The 16,748-nt window shown below is 38.6% G+C and overlaps 1 protein-coding gene across 3 annotated transcripts in view; it reads left to right on the top strand.

Annotated features, from left to right (window-relative positions):
• Positions 1-16,748, top strand: part of LOC131436889 (potassium voltage-gated channel subfamily KQT member 1-like) — a 444,267-nt gene that overhangs the window by 358,489 nt on the left and 69,030 nt on the right. For all 3 annotated transcript variants that reach the window (XM_058605862.1, XM_058605860.1, XM_058605861.1), the window contains one exon: positions 15,178-15,395. In XM_058605862.1, coding sequence (XP_058461845.1) covers positions 15,178-15,395 — 218 coding nt within the window. The remainder of the gene's footprint in view (positions 1-15,177; positions 15,396-16,748) is intronic.

The following is a 16,748-nucleotide window of genomic DNA, read 5'->3' as shown; positions in this document are numbered from 1 at the left end:
TAACCAGCCTTAAGAATGTTCGCTGTTGCATTGTTTGGAAATGGTACATGTGGCAAGGATTTAAATGTGTATTCTACATGTTCTTTTAGAGAGTGATCTATGTTCATGGATGATATGTTTATTTCTATTGCGATTTATGAGTCTGTTGATTAGTGGTGCTTAGTAGTTGTTTACACGAAGATGTTCCTTTCATTATTTTTTTTTATTAGTCGACAGTCATGTGACTCTTTTTATAAAGTTTTCAGAGCATTTTTTTTCATAGCGGGTGAAAAGAATGAAAGTTGAGAAGACGGTTCGATGGAATAGGTTTGGCATACCACTGGGAAATCTTCATCTGGATGTCAGATAACCACAGTATCTAAAAATGGAAGTTGGATTCCTCCTCTTAGGTAAACTGTAAATGACGATTGTATAAGTTGAAAGTATCAGGTGGGTATTGTATTTGGTCCTTGGGGAGAGTCATAAACAGATCGTCGATATATTTGCGTAAAACTGGTATCTCAAATGGTAGTTGTTTAGTTGCTGTTTTAGAAGATTATCCATCACAGTGTCTGCTAAAATTGGTGAAGATTTATGTGTGTATGCTTTTTGATATTGGTCCAATCCATTATGATATCGTGTGTGATTTGTTCTATTGGGATGTTTGTAAACAGCGAGACAGCATCGAAAAATACCAGAATATAGTTTGGTGGCAGTGTAATCTGATTTAAGTATTTTGTGAATTGGAAGTGGTCAGAAATGTTGTACTCGTTTTTAATTGATTTGTAGTGTTATCCTGCGCTCTATTAGCTTTAAATTGAGTAATCTGCTAATCAAGGAGTTAGTGAGTTAATCACCGCTTCAACAATTTTGTCAACATGCATTTAACATAACTATTAAGTTTCTTAGTAGACATTCGCAAATTTTCATACTTTTGATGGAAAGTAGTCATTTAACAAAAAAGATGATTCTACAGCTCAAGAGCAATAAATTTGCTCGTAGTAATCTTTCTTCTAGAAGTAGCCGTTTTCGAAATATTTAGTTAACTCTAGTAGGGTAACGGCACCTTCATCCATCTCAACTGCAGTCGTTATCTCATATACGAAAACCATTATTCGGAGTGAGATCTGCTGTCTCTGTTCGATAGATTCACCTTTAGGGTAAGATGAAAACAGGTGCATTCGCATTGAGCATTTGTTATTGCTACCACCTGAGGGATGATCAGTGGAAAAAACCTCGATCCCTGGTCACAGCCGCGGGGATCTAGTGAGGGTGGGCTTTGCAACAGCCTTCTTTTCAGGGCGACTAGCTCGATCGTGAGCAGCACTTTTGCTCTCAGGGTCGGCGTTAACAAGAGGATGCTGAATAAAAGAACGTAGTAACCTTTTAACTTCCGTTTTTATTCCTTAACCTACTTACAATTTTACTCGTGTGTGTGTATTAGAAGGCCGGCCGGCGAGGGAGATTCCTGGTGTTGCTTCCGTTCCGGGATGGTGAACACGTGCTCCATGAGGTGTTGAGGCAGTCGTCACCGCTCGTGTGTTCTACGGTGATGTCGGTAATCTAGTTAGCTGGATCTGTCGTTGCTAGACTAGAGAAACTCTCACGTGTCTGGTCTGCTAGGCGAGGTATCCGTACTGCGACTGGGTTTTGCGGCGGCAAGTTCCTCTCGGCTTTCATCCAAGATCTTCGGATGAATTAGCGGGACATTCACGGGTCCGCTGCGATGGATTCCTACCTGCGAGACGGTTCGTCTCGATGTTCTAGGTGAGATATATCTGGGCACTCAGCCGAAACTATCGGGTCCTATGCGAATTCCAAAATGAAGGGAGAAAGGTTAGATTCCTACTGGGTATTAGGTCTTACGAATTTTTCGAGAGGTTTAGTTGTTCAGTAAATACCTGATTCGTTCTATCGACAAACTTGCTGATGATCTCGGTGGACTAACTGTCGATTTAAACGGTCTTACCAAAAATCGATGTGGTTCGTTTAATGGTTAAACTGAACCTATCCTGAATTCTCAGACCCAGTAGCCTTTTCCTTTTTTTCCTTTTATATCTCTTTTGTAATATTCTCTGCCTTGTCTTCCCACAATCGCGACACTACGTTTCTGTTGGGGCAACATCAGGGGTGTATCGTGTTCAGGTGTATTGATTTTGTATATATATTTAATTTTAGCTAGCCTTATTTCTAGCGTGTATATTCCTGTTATATTTAAACTTTAATTAATTTTTAATTCGTTTCCTAGTCCTAGTTAAATTATTTAAATTTTATATTTACATTACATTCGTGTTACATGAGGATCATCAGAAAAGAAATATAAAGAAAACAAGTGCCGAAACCTCGACGGTAACACATTCGCGTTACTGTAACAGCAGTATTGCATAATTTTCGAACTATTTTTACTGCAATATGCCTTCTTAGAGCTGAAGCAATCATACTGTATCCAATTATATCATAGTTAGTTGATTGAAAGTCGAAATGAAAGATTGAGTAATCGGGAAAATAACATGGCGACTGTTATAATGATATGGAATCAGAAATTAGGAATAGTCCTAGTCAGATTTTTGTTGAATTGCGTTATTTCAGCAAATATTGTATTTTTTATTCAGAACAACTGCTATTGTGTTGCAGACTTGCCAAAACAGCACAGAAATAATATTTTAGTATTCAAATGACTATTTTTAACAAGAACTAGAAGTTTTGAAAAATCACCGTAGTTCCGGTGCGTTTCAGGGATTAAAGTCCTCATTAGTATTGTATCACTTCAAAACATCTTTCTTGTAATGACAAGAGGCTAAATGACGTCAGAAGTGGAAGTAGACGATTTTGGAGACATTCCTTAATGTACAGATACCAGCCCGTTAATAGTCCCGGTTGTAACGAATGGAGTGCTCTGCTTTCCACGTGAGCAAATTAATTGCCAAATCATGTACGGCTCGTCATCCATAATGAGACAATGCGAAGCATCCGTGCACGTAGTTTTCCCACCTTTTGATCTTTGTACGTGTGTAGTCCTTCGCGTTTTTTCGCGTTTTGAACGAAAATTTTATTCAACTACAGTTTTTTCACCACATCTTTTAAAGGACCATTTGAATTCTTCTTGAAAGCTTGAACTACCCCCACGTGATTTTTTTACACTACACTACTCATTTCCTTTTGATTGACAGTTGAACGTTCGTTGTACCGATTTCTCGTAGATTGCACAACTCTCAGCTTCGACGAGAGAGATCCGAATTTTCAAGATGCGTGTGCAAAATTGTTTTACGCCACTGGTTTTCTTCCAAATCCAGATTCGCAACGATCGCAAAACTACTACTGTCACTTACACAATGTAAACATTACACATTGAACTAGTCTCTCCAAAAATTTGATTTCAGACTTATCAAAAGTCATTTTCACCATGATTTCTTGACCATTCTTCATGAGAAAGACAAAAAAAAAACAGACCAATCAATTTAATCATAGAAGTCTCAGTTTTAACCACCCTCCTGCATTCACCCAGTCTCGAAGTTAAAGCACACTTTTGCTCATTCCTTCAATATCACACAGCTGCCCACCGGTTTCATTTGAACGAAACATCAAGGAGGATTTCATTCATTGGGATCAAACCAAGTGCAAACATTAAATTTGACTTCTACTGATAATGATGTTACAAAGTTTTCTTCTTTAACAGGAACATCCTACTTTTCCGCTTCGACTTCGAACGAACTTAATAGGAATCCCGTCGTCTTCCGTGTGTCTCATTCAATGGCAACATTGAGTGAGTGATTTCAGAAGCTCCGTCAATCTTCCACAGGATTTTGCAATTTAAATTAATTACATTGAAAACTAGCAATTCCATTTACACCGAGTTTTTAGTGAGCCGCTATTCGGCATGCTGTTTCCTGTCTTCGGTTTCTCAAGCTATAATCGACTAATTTGTTTACATTATGGAACGCTTGAAGGAAGATTTTAGTACCATAGTCGTCGTTAAATATGGATGATGGGTCGTAAACTGAACTTGCAAAATGAGAAAAATGTGGTTGTCAAGAAATGAGAGTTATGACTACGATTACAGCTTCTATTGCGGTTAGTGAGATTTCCAGGTTATCGCCTGTAATTGTTCAACCGCGTCTTGAATCTTGGCACTGCGTCGAATTTATAAAGTTTCAAGTTTCCCATTTATCTTTCCGAAGGCGGCTTCTTCTTTGTTGTTTGTTTCAACAATCAACGCCAACGAAGCGAAAGATCTGACAAACGCGTGATCATTCCAAATGCTCGACACCGAACGTAGGTACCGAAATTTAATAACACTTTCTATTCGTTCAGTGAAATGCTTTCATACTTTTTTTAAGGCATTACAGTATCATAGTAGAGTTCCATTCAAGATGCCTTTTAATATCGGATGTGGTTTCCTCACCAAGCTTGATTTTAATGTATGCAAAACTATACCATAATAAGTGCAATTCCGAATGTGTATAACCCGGATCCTCCGAGATTGAGGAAATTCTATTGCAAACGTCCCTGGTGAAAATGATGCCAGCAACAGAGTAAGAGTATATTTGGAAATTTTGGTTCGAAACAGAAAAAACAGAGCATAGAATATGCTTTAAGAACACACGAATCTGATTGTGAATTAACTTCTGTTCAAGGAAAGTCACTACCACGTGATAATACGAAGTGGATAGGCTTTTGCATATTTTTAGATACATTTTTTTTCAAATCTCTATAGTTGTGTACGTATTCACAAATATGTGAAAAAACTGATTGAATAGGAATCAGGAATCAGAACAAATTGGCTCAAATGGCACGTTCCCCTTGATATTTGGAGATTTGTGCCTTGCCATCAATTTGTTTTTAGCATCATTTTCCCGATATATAAGAGGGAAGGATTGAAAGGAAATGGTAAGGGTTGGACTAGGAGGATGGGAAAAATTGACGACACAAAAACACATAAAAGCAGAAGTAAATTCTGCACCCCTAAGGGATGCCGAACAATCCGCTGAGGATCACATTTAGTGGAAGCAGAAGTAAATTCTGAACCTCTACGAGGTCCCGAACAGTCTGCTGTTAATAAAACCTCCAACCCCCGAGAGGATTTAGAGATCTTACAAAAGCGACACCATTCTGCACTCCCGGAAGAATGCAGAACGATTCGCAGTATGTACGAGCAGAAGTAAATTCGGCACCCCCCTAAAGGATGCCAAACAATCTGCTAAACCCTATTTAAGGTGAATACAGAAGGGATTCATTCACTCCAGGAAGAACGATGAACCCTTCTGACTATAGCTCCTTACCACATTGGGTGAGAAACGAGAGAATATCCTTCAATTTTAGCTCCGCATACACAGACTCAACCATGTATGGAGAACCAAAAACCCGGATACGTAGCTGCGTCAATGCGGGACAGTTACATATCAGATGATATGAAGTACCATAATCGCATTCACACAAATCACACGAATAATACTCAGCACGTTGAATAGTAGCCATGTGATAATTGAGTTTGCAATGTCCAGTCAGAGCTCTGAGCAGAATACTGCAATGTTGCTTGGAGAAATGCAGTAGACACTTTGACATTTTCAGATTTAAATCTGGTAGAAATGCTTTTGTCTGAGCGCAAGTTTGCAAGCTGCGCCAGTAGCTGGCATGTTTGGATGCAGCCCAAGAACGAATCTTGTGCTTTATCCAACTAGTTGAAAGTGGTAAAGCTGGTTCAGGACCAACGAAATCATTCGTTGCACCAGCTCTAGCCAACTCATCAGCCCATTCATTTCCAGTAATACCAGAATGGCCGGGTACCCATAAGAAGTAAACAGCATTTGAAATGCTGAGGTCTTCAATTTGAGTTCGACATGCGATCACTAGATTCGACCGTGAGTCATTCGAACTGAGTGCTTTTAAGGCTGCCTGACTGTCGGAACAAAAATAAATTCGTTTACCACAGATCCTCTGCTGAAGTGCCGATTGTACTCCACACAGAATCGCGTAGATTTCTGCTTGAAACACAGTACAGTATCTACCAAGTGAATGAGACTGCTCCAGCCTCATTTCACGACAGTAGACACCAGCACCAGCACGACCATTCAACAGAGAACCGTCCGTATAACAAACTATGTGTTCATCAAGTTGTCGTTCCAGACAACCAGACAACCATTCCTAACGAAGAGGATAGCTCACATGGAATGTTTTGAAAGGAAAACTGCATGTGAGAGTTAGGTCACTAGGAGCGAGTAAATACTCACCCCATGTAACCATTTGAGACCACAAGCGAGTGTGGCTGGTAGCATAATCTAATGGGTTACTGTTCCAAAGCCCTGTAACCTTAAGACGGTATGCACAAGATAATGCTTCTTGTTTTAGGAACACATGTAGTGGTTTAATGCACAGTAGCGCCTCTAGAGCAGCAGTAGGAGTTGTCGTGAATGCTCCTGTCATCGCCATTAGGACCATCCTTTGGAGATGATTTAGCTTTGACTGAACTGTCGCGACTTCTCCTTTCTGCCACCATACAAGACAACCATATGCTAAAATTGGTCTAACAATAGTTGTGTAGATCCAATGAATATATCTGGGTTTGAGTCCCCATGATTTTCCAAAAGCTCGTCTGCATTGGCCGAAAGCCATACAAGCTCTCTTAATCCTGAAGTCAATGTGAGCAGACCAATTCAGTTTTGAGTCAAGAATAACCCCGACGTATTTAACTTGATCGACCACAGTGACCTCTGAACCGAAGAACTGTAACGGACGAGCTCCTGTGATTATCCTACGATGAGTGAAAAGCACCATTGATGTTTTGCCCGGATTTACAGATAATCCAACCTGACAGCACCATTGTTCAACAGATCGCAGGGCTTGCTGCATTAAATCAAAGAGAGTGTTAATGCTTATACCGGTCATCAATATATGATAATCGTCGGCAAAACCATAAATCGGAAATCCAAGGTTATTAAGTTTCCTTAACAAACCATCAGCGACTAGGTTCCATAAAAGTGGGGATAGTACACCACCTTGAGGACACCCACAGACACTCAGCTTTCTAATCTCTGCTTGCCGAAGCGATTAACAAAGAAGTCGATTGCTAAGCATTGCGTGTATCCAATTTGTGATACTTGAAGGTATGCCATGACCATCAGCTGCTTCCAGAATTGAATTGAAAGACACGTTATCAAAGGCACCTTCAATATCTAGGAAAACTCCCAAGCAAGATTGCTTTTGTGAGAAAGCTTTTTCAATGTTGTACACAACATCATGTAACAGGTTTGTAGTGGACTTTCCACGCTGGTAAGCATGTTGCATTCCATGTAGAGGTTGCACGCCCAGACTAACATTCCTGATATAGTGATCGACTATGCGTTCCACTGTTTTAAGAAGAAATGAGCTAAGACTGATAGGCCTGAAACTCTTCGCTTCCTCATAAGTGTCGCGACCGCCTTTGGGAATAAATTTGACAATTATTTCCTGCCAGGCTCTTGGAATATATCCTGTCGCAAGACTAAAAGTAAGTATTTTCTTCAAAACATGTTTGAAATGTTCATACCCTTTCTGCAGTAACACTGGGAAAACTCCATCCTTTCCAGGAGATTTGTACGGAGCAAAACTCTCAACTGCCCATTTGACCGATTCAATCGTCACAACGCTTCGAGCAAGGGCCCAAGAATCGTAACTACCTGAAAAAGTCTCGGGAAGAGCTGTCGGTGATGGATCCATACATCCTGGAAAGTGAGTGTTAAAAAGGCAGTGAAGTACATCACTTTCATCAGACAAGTGTTCACCATCTGAAGTTCTTAAGAAACTGACATTAAAGTCCTTAGACTTCGAAAGTAACTTATTTAATCTGCTAGCCTCGTTGAGACTAGAGACATTTGTGCAGAGGCTTTTCCAACCACTTCGCTCAGACGATCGAAGAGCATTTTTGTAAGCCCTTCGAGACAACACGAATGCCTCCGACCCATCTCTGCGTCGGTGGTTCCAAGCTCTTCTGCATAGTTTCCTTAGTCTAGCAAGCTCAGCATTCCACCAAGGAGTTCCTCTAGTAGCTCGCACAATCCGAAGTGGACAAGCCTCTTCATATGCTGCAACTATGAGTGAATTTGTCTCGTCGACAACATTTTCCAAATCAATTGGGGTTACAATTTTTGGTTGGTACCCGTAAAATCTAGTCGCCAAGCCCTCTTCATAGAGGTCCCAGTTTGTAGATTTGGGATTACGATATGTGATAATATCAAATTTAACGTTTGAATGATCAAAGAATATGTACTTATGATCAGACAACGAAGGTTCGAGCTCATCGGAGACGAGCCAATTCACCAACTCATGCGCAATTCTCTCAGAGCAGAGAGTTACGTCCAAAACCTCCTCTCTTCCAGATCTCGCAAAAGTTGGGCGGTTTCCTGCATTGACTATGTGCAGGTTTGTACTGCTCACGAATTTCATCATATCAGAGCTTCTCGAATTTATATCTGTGCTGCCCCAAATGATATGGTGAGCATTTATGTCACTGCCGATTACAAGCGGTATATCACTCTTGCAGCAGTATGATACAACCTTTTTGGAGTCATCGCTTGGCGAAGGTTGGTTATGCGGTAAATATGCCGAACAATAGACATATTTCCTGTCTATGCCATCAATAGTCATACCAACTGTGACAGCACAAATATCCCGAGTTGTGAGCTCCGATATGAGAGAAACATCGAGAGCACTATTTGCAAGTATGCATGCTCGAGGCATTTCACGTGGATTAGTCATACCGATCTTGTTGAAGGCAACAAAGACTGGGTTTAACAATTTTCCAACGTAGAAGTTTCCCTTTTGGAAATATGGTTCTTGAACCAAAGCTATAGAAGCTTTACCTTCTTGAAGAAGTCTGGATAGATTCATAGTTGCTGTACGTTTATGCTGAAGATTGATTTGTGCCACTCTAACCATCATAAATTAGAGTAACGAACATTCCACCTCCAGCACCAACCGTACAACAACTACAAGAAACCAAATATATTGGCTTATAATCGCCTATAGCGAACCATGTAAGGATTTTTTTAAATGTTATTATCATTTAAATCCCACGAGTTGCGAAGAAAGAAGTCGTCCACTGTGCCAGAGCTTCGCTTAACACAGTAAGGGAAAACCCCAAGATATTCCGTTCCCGACTGCATTGTTTAACCTCCTGCAGCCATTCAGCCATCGGCACGGAAATACCTTGGCTTAGGAGTTCCTATTTTTGTGGCCTTTTACGACATGGAACAGGAAACCAGTGGATCAATTCTTGGTAAAAAATAATTCCGCCGGATGCCACACGGCTTACCTGTTTGGTGGACTTATACCACCGGTACAGGTGGACCGTAGCGTTATTCTTAGCCAGTTGGGAAACCGCTACCGACACTACACGGCTATCTAGGCTGTTCAGAGAGGGAAGTTGACATTGATGGTCAACTTCCATGGATGGCCGAGCAGCCGATTAATAGTTGTGTACGTATTCACAAATATGTGAAAAAACTGATTGAATAAGTATTGCAATTGATTTGCTGCATAGAAAAACAATATCATCACTTTCGGCATAATCATAACTATTATTCATGATTTTAGGATAGAAATTATATATGTGAGAAACAATAATTTTTTGTAGGAAAAGGAACTTCAGCACTGTCTTTCACTATGTGAGTCACATTAAATCCATTTCTAGTACGAAGAACAACGATGGTATATGTCAGACGGAATCATCGAAGCTAAAAGTGGTATTATTTCTAGTAATGAAACATTGAACCCTAATTACTTGCCAAGCCACCAGTAGAACACAACACAAACTCATATCAGGACAATTTCCACCTATTCCTTTTCATCTTTCTCTGTCATTCTAACAAATGGATATAATATTCCTTCTTATTCCGTGGTCGCAAAAACCTTCGATGTGAATTGCGTTATTAATGAACTAAACTTTGTCCTGATTAAGCCTAACATACTTTCTCCGTTGGAACAGCCACTTCCGTAGCACAACAACAACCTGTTGATTTTCTCCCGTCCTATCACAGTGAAAGTTACTTAGAATCTTTGGGCTAAGCACACTTTTTACTTGCGGCTCACATTACACCATCAAGTTTGTTCACCCTTGAAATGGCCCTTCGCTTTCGGCGAAAGAGAAAAGTTAGTAAATTATTCACACACGCTTTTGCTTGTAACAATTTTGCAACACCCGAAGCCAACCAACCTATATATGGATGGTGAATGCTTGTTAAGCCTTTTAATGGGACCTCGTTTCCGCTTCTACCTCTTCAATTACAAACTCCCTGCATATCTACCGGTTAGAATAACTAACCGGGAAAAAGTTGTCCTTCTCTTTTAACTGTTAAGTATGTACTTTCAAAGTTTGCTATTGACTCTTCACAGTCCTTTCGAGTGATGCCTGTTTTGATGAATCAATTAAGATAATTAGATTAAAAATCACTTTACCGCATTGTCTACTTTACTCTACACACTTAGAAAAATTTACATCTCTATAGATGCACATAAAAGGAGCGTCGTGATTCACTAACATTCACAATTGAAGGCATGTAAAGATAAGTCATATCATTAACTTCACAGTTAATTTAGCTGAAGCTTACATCGATACAGACGCAAAATTTATTTTTACATGTTAGAAGATGTAATATTGTGTCATCTCCGAAGAAATTACGGCATGCTTGAATTTACGTCAAGCGTAAATTTCATTTTTTCTAAGAGTGTAGGAGTCTCTCATCCTCTCTCTCTCAATCACATCAGCCAATGCACTCTAAAGCTCACATTAGGATTTTTATAAATAATACACTTGATAGATCGCATTTCTTTTATACTCTTAGAAAAAAATGAAATTTACGCTTGACATAAATTCAAATATGCCGTAATTTCTTCAGTAATGACACAATATTACATCTACTAGCATGTAATTTAGCTTTGCGTCTGTATCGATGTAAGTTTCCGTTAAATTAACTGTGAAGTTGATGATATGACTTATTTTCACAAGCTTTGGATTGTGAATGTTAGTGATAACGACGCTCCTTTTGTGTGCATCTATAAAGATGTAAACTTTTCTAAGTGTGTAGGTCTATCGGTTCAATAATTGTAGTCCTTATGCAAGCTTGTTTGATCGTTCACAATGGTAATTATAACTAATGTTCACTCGCTTAAGCCAGCTGCATTCCAAATTATGCGCCCAAATAGGTTGTAATACCTTTTATTATTATGTTTTTTTTTCCAAATTCATTTTTTTCGGCTCTACAGCTATTATCTTTCTCCAGACAGGACCAGCTTAGAAACCGCGTGGGATCCGGGAGGAGTAAAATCACCCTTCTCTCAGTTATCAGATTTTTACAACATTTCACATTTGGTTGTTCTGTTTTACTAAATTACCTTTTCATTCAACAGAAAGTTGTTTCAAAAATATTTTCTCATAATCTGTGGCAAAAGATTTTATTATCTATTTATATCTAGCTTCATTTGGTGATTATTATTTTTAAAGAATGAAAAACAACCGTAGCTAAAAAAATTTCTCGGTCGCCTCGGCCGCTCAGATCAACCAATAGAACCAATTAATTATTTTTCTTGGTAAATAGTAATAATATAGTAGAAATAATAAGCAATCAAGACGTGCCTAAATTCTGTTAACCATTGCTCAATGACACTTAAAAAGATTTGATATTGTCTATTGAGTAGTGTGGTAAAATTTCATTTTCGAATTAAAATATTTGATGAAAATCAAATTTCTGGTTTTTCACTGTTAGTATATTCACTTTCATTCAATTCACTTTTGGGTTGAGTATTTCATATGTAGAAAGTGTGTGTAAAATGCCGATGTTCATGGGAAGACTGGTATTTATTCAAGGAAAAGACAAAGTCAGTTCGCTTTCACATCTCATCCAAGTCAGTCGATAAAACAAAACCGGGACAGAAGAAACCAAGTACAGTATTGTGTAGTGAACAATAGAACGACCTCGAAATGAGTGAACCAAACGAACAAAAGCTACCGCCGACACGAAAGAATACAATTGTTGTTGACTTCAGGTAGTGCAAAATTCGACCTTCGATACGAGAACTTGAAGGTTTGCTTAAGGAGCAAATGCATCTTGACATTAAACGTGTGCATTTACTTCAATGCAATAAGACAAATAATGTTGTTTACATCCAGTACAACATTCCAGTGTATATGGAAGATAGTGCTATAGAAGTGCGTGTGCATGATCTTCCATCAACCGTCACCGATTCATATATTCGCAAAACTATGTCCCAATACGGGAAGATTCTCTCTATCGAAAAAGAAAAGTGGAAGAATTTTTTCCCCGGTATTCTAAATGGCGTACGTTTATTACGCATACACTTGAAGAAGCCTATACCTTCTTATGTGATTTTCGGTCAAGATACAAGAATTCCGTGCAAATCACTTGTTACCTATGACAATCAGATGGCCACTTGTCAATATTGCCAAAAAGCTGTTCACTACGGTAAGCCATGTGATAAACTGGACAAGGAGACAACCACATCAAAGGACAACGGTGCTTCCTTCACACCAACCCTACGCAACCCCAATGACAGTCACCAACAACAGTGAAGTATCCCCTTCAACGAAACCATCCAACGTATCCCCTATAGAACAAAGTACACCAGCTGCAGTTAACAACTTACCATCCAACCAACTAGCAACTGCAAACAATGTACAACAAAGCGCATCTACAGCAACTAGCAACGAAATCAACAACAATACCACCGATGCGGTAATGGATGACGAGACGAACCACGAACGAAGTGCCCCTCAATCCTCGCAGGAGGGAAATGGAAGCTCCTCTCCCTCTAGAAAAAGGGTTAAAACGAGATCCAACTAAAAAAAATATTTAAAAAATTTGCTCAATCGGCCACGTAAAGCTTGTACGCAAATAGGCCTGAATAAAAAAATATCTTTTAAATGAAAAAAAGGAAAAGACAAAAGCCATTCCCCATTGTTATCATACGTTTTGGCCCGTTATTTTGATGGATGTTGACCCATTGGTGAAGATCATTCTGCCTCCATTTTCAGATACCCGAAAATTTACGATATTAAAATGTATGGTTTTCACGATCGGGCCTGTTGATTCACATATAGTTCAAAGGAAAATATTCAAGGGTTTCGAGAAATGAGATAATTCGTATATTGTTCAATGTATACAGCTAGTATTTGGTCGTAATTATGAGACATGATGTTGACTGAAAGTAGGGGATGCGTTTTACCCTATCTTCTCATACAAGATCCCAAACAATCGGACAAATAATAAAGACGAAAATGGAATAAATATTCCAAAACGATGCTCCCAACACCTAAAACCAGTTCAATGGCAGTGACAACGATTACATTGCTTTCATCAAGATAATTTCTAACACGAATTTAGATTGATTTTGACACACATTCATTCAAATTGATTCGGATAGTTAAAAAAACGCGAACGTTTGAACTTGATCATTGGTCACTTTCTGAACCCAATATTCGGCTCGACCGAGAATAAATCAGTTGAAATCGGTTTAATCATCTCCAAGAAAAATTGGCGAAGAGAAAAAAGTGCGCTCTGTCGGTTACGTCACTTTTACCATTATATCTATGACGTTTGCGCTTCGAACTAAATCAATGAACCAAAAGTAGCATTCAAACAAGCCTATGTTTGTAAAAATCGGTTCAGCACACACACCGATATTTTTCGATCTTCTCTAATTGAGTAGAACGGTAAATAACGCTACAGGTCTCCGGGGCTCCAATCAAATGTCGGTTTTTCTAGCAATGCTATTACCTTTCTATAGAGAAAGGCAAAATCCGGGATACAATAAACGACAAAAACTAAGGCGGCGAGGGCTTTCAGTTTTTAGCCGAAAGACAACCTTTTTGACAATTTTGTAAAATCATTTGTTTTGTTTTCAGAGTATTATGGCTTCCACGACACAAATAAGCATTTTATCAGTACTGCACGAAAAACTATAAATTATTTCATAGACGGGACTCCCCGCATTTCAAAGACGGGACTACCCGCAACATACTTTCTCATGCGATAAAAATACCCGGTTGCAAACTCGCATATCAGCGAGACCGATAATTGAATCACACATTGGCCGTGCAATATCGAAATTTTTTGCATGGTGATAGTATATAGTATTCCGACAGGTAAAATATTTTCCATAGATAAAAAAGTAACGAGTAAATTTTTTCACGAGGTTTCGCTGCTTCATTGAACAATTTGACAAAACCAGGTCATGATATTTTTTACGTAATATCGAACCAAATTAAAAATAAATCTCGGTCAAAATTGGTTTTCCAACATTTCATAATACCCTTAGTAGTTCTACTCGCTTTGGTATTTAGAGTGTTGTTACGTGTTGTTAATGATTGTGATACATTGAATAACGTTTTTGGCGTGATCATTTATCCCATAAGCAGTTCGCTCTAAGTGATGAAACAGAAAAGCATTCCTGCATCTTCCAGTTATCATCATTTGATGCATATAATTTAAAACAATTGTTCGCAATCATGATAACGAATTTCAACCAGTGAACTGGACCAAACAAACCACGCTTCACCAGAGAGAATTTTAACTTTTACCTTCAACATAATTGTAACGAATCCGCCTGTTCGTCTGTTCGAATAATTTCCGTCATCGTTTCATGTTGGAATCAAATCGTAGTACGGAAGAATTTTGATTTTCCATCCAATACTGAACGCACACTTCTGGCCTGCTTTCCGTTACGTTCATTCCTTATGCAGTATTGAATAGGAAATGGAATGTAGAACTCGTTCTATCGTTCTATCAAACACCGAGGCTTATGCAATGGAACATGTAATATTAATTGCATTTTTACGTGCTTCTTCTTTGCCAGAAAATAATACGAAGAGGAAATTTACTTTTATAATCAGCTGAATCAACTTCGTTCAACTTCGTCGGTAGTTACATTGGCAAAATTGAACCATTCTGCTGAACAAAGGATAAAAAGGGCTTACGACTGCGATAAAGGATGTAATTCTTAATTTAATTGTCATGGTGACTAACGATAAAATAGATAAGAATTTAACGAATGTGAACCTAAGGCTGGATAGCGTAAAATACTGCTTTCATTAATAGTAGTACATTTGATGTATTTTGAAAATCGTTATCCCGTTCGATCAATTCTGATTGCAATATTTCCCAAATGCGACTGAATACATTTGACTAAATTTTATCATATCTTTCTTTGCAGGTTCATGCTCGTGTTGGTGTGTTTGATATTTAGTGTACTGTCAACGATAGATGAATACAGTAAGTTCGCGAACGAAACCTTATTCTGGATGGAAATATGTCTGGTGGTGTTCTTCGGTGTAGAATACCTGGTGCGACTCTGGTCCGCCGGTTGTCGGTCCAAGTATATGGGCTTTTGCGGCCGGCTACGGTTCATCCGCAAACCAATATGTATTATAGGTGAGTATGAGACGAATCCGTACCGGCGTACCGAACGGTGTCGATGGCGAGTGAGCCGAGCAAAACAACACTCGTTGAAACAAACCCCGCCATTGTTATTACTTATTCAAAACGGGTTCCTATTTCCACGAAGTAAATGTAATTTCCCAGCGCAAACCGCGCGGCGAAACAAATAAACAGGTCAGTGCCACCAAAACGGGGTTTTCATACTGAACATAGCTTTTCATTTGTTTATTGAACTGCACTTGGATAAATTATAAACATTGCCATCACGGTTGAGTTAATGTTGCACAAACTGATTTGAAATGTATTACACAAAAATGCCAACCACGCAAGTTGACATCATTTAATTAGTACTTATGAAAATGCCCGTCACGAATCAAATTCCGATGAAAATGTCATCATCACGTTGAACCCAGATCACTGGACCGATTTTGATCAAACCAGTCGCAAATGAAAGGCCTTTTTATTCATTCATTTATTTATTTATTATTAAATTTATTCATCTGACAATAAAATGGTCTTAATGAATATGTATTAGTCAAGTCATAAAATTGTGGATCGCTGTACTTTCTGCGCGAATTTGTGTGATGGTTCATCAAATTCAAATTAAATTGTCAAAACCTAAGTATTTTGCTTGATCAGACCATGTCAATTCCAAGCCATTCAATTTGAGAATGTGATTATTGTTTGGTTTAAGAAAAGAAGCTCTTGGCTTATGAGGAATGATAATTAATGGTGTTTTTGCTGCATTTGGTTTAATTTTCCATTTTGACAGATAATCACTGAAAATATTTAAACTTCTTTGTAGGCGACTGGAGATCCCTAGATTTCTACCTGTGGCTAACAGGCGATTTCTGACAACCAACGGATAGATTTGAACGATCAGAAGTGAAAATATTATACAAGATTGGAGCTACGCTCGAACTCTGCGGAACACCTGCTCGTACGGATTCAGATTTACAATTCTGATAGCTAACCTGAAGAGTACGATCAGTTAAATAATTTTGAATGATTTTGATCAAATAAATAGGAAACTCGAAATCAGACATTTTTGCTATTAAACCTTTGTGCTAAACACTGTCAAATGCTTTTTCTATGTCTAGAAAAGCAACTCCAGTGGATAACCCAGAAGATTTATTTGCTTTTATCGTGTACGTTACTCTTACAAGTTGATGAGTAGTTGAATGTTCATTACGAAATCTAAACTGCTCTGGTGAAAAAATTGAATTCTCATGTATATGAAACATCATAATAATAATAATAACCAGATAATTTTTTCAAAAAGTTTACTGAAAAGGTCCATAACTTGATGTTTCTGCTGGGTTTCTATCAGGTTCGAGGATAGGAATT

This window comes from Malaya genurostris, chromosome 3 (assembly GCF_030247185.1).
Source record: "Malaya genurostris strain Urasoe2022 chromosome 3, Malgen_1.1, whole genome shotgun sequence".
In the NCBI taxonomy this organism is placed as follows: Eukaryota; Metazoa; Arthropoda; class Insecta; order Diptera; family Culicidae; genus Malaya; species Malaya genurostris.
Note: the sequence above shows the minus strand (reverse complement) of the source record. Positions and strands in the feature narration are given on the sequence as shown.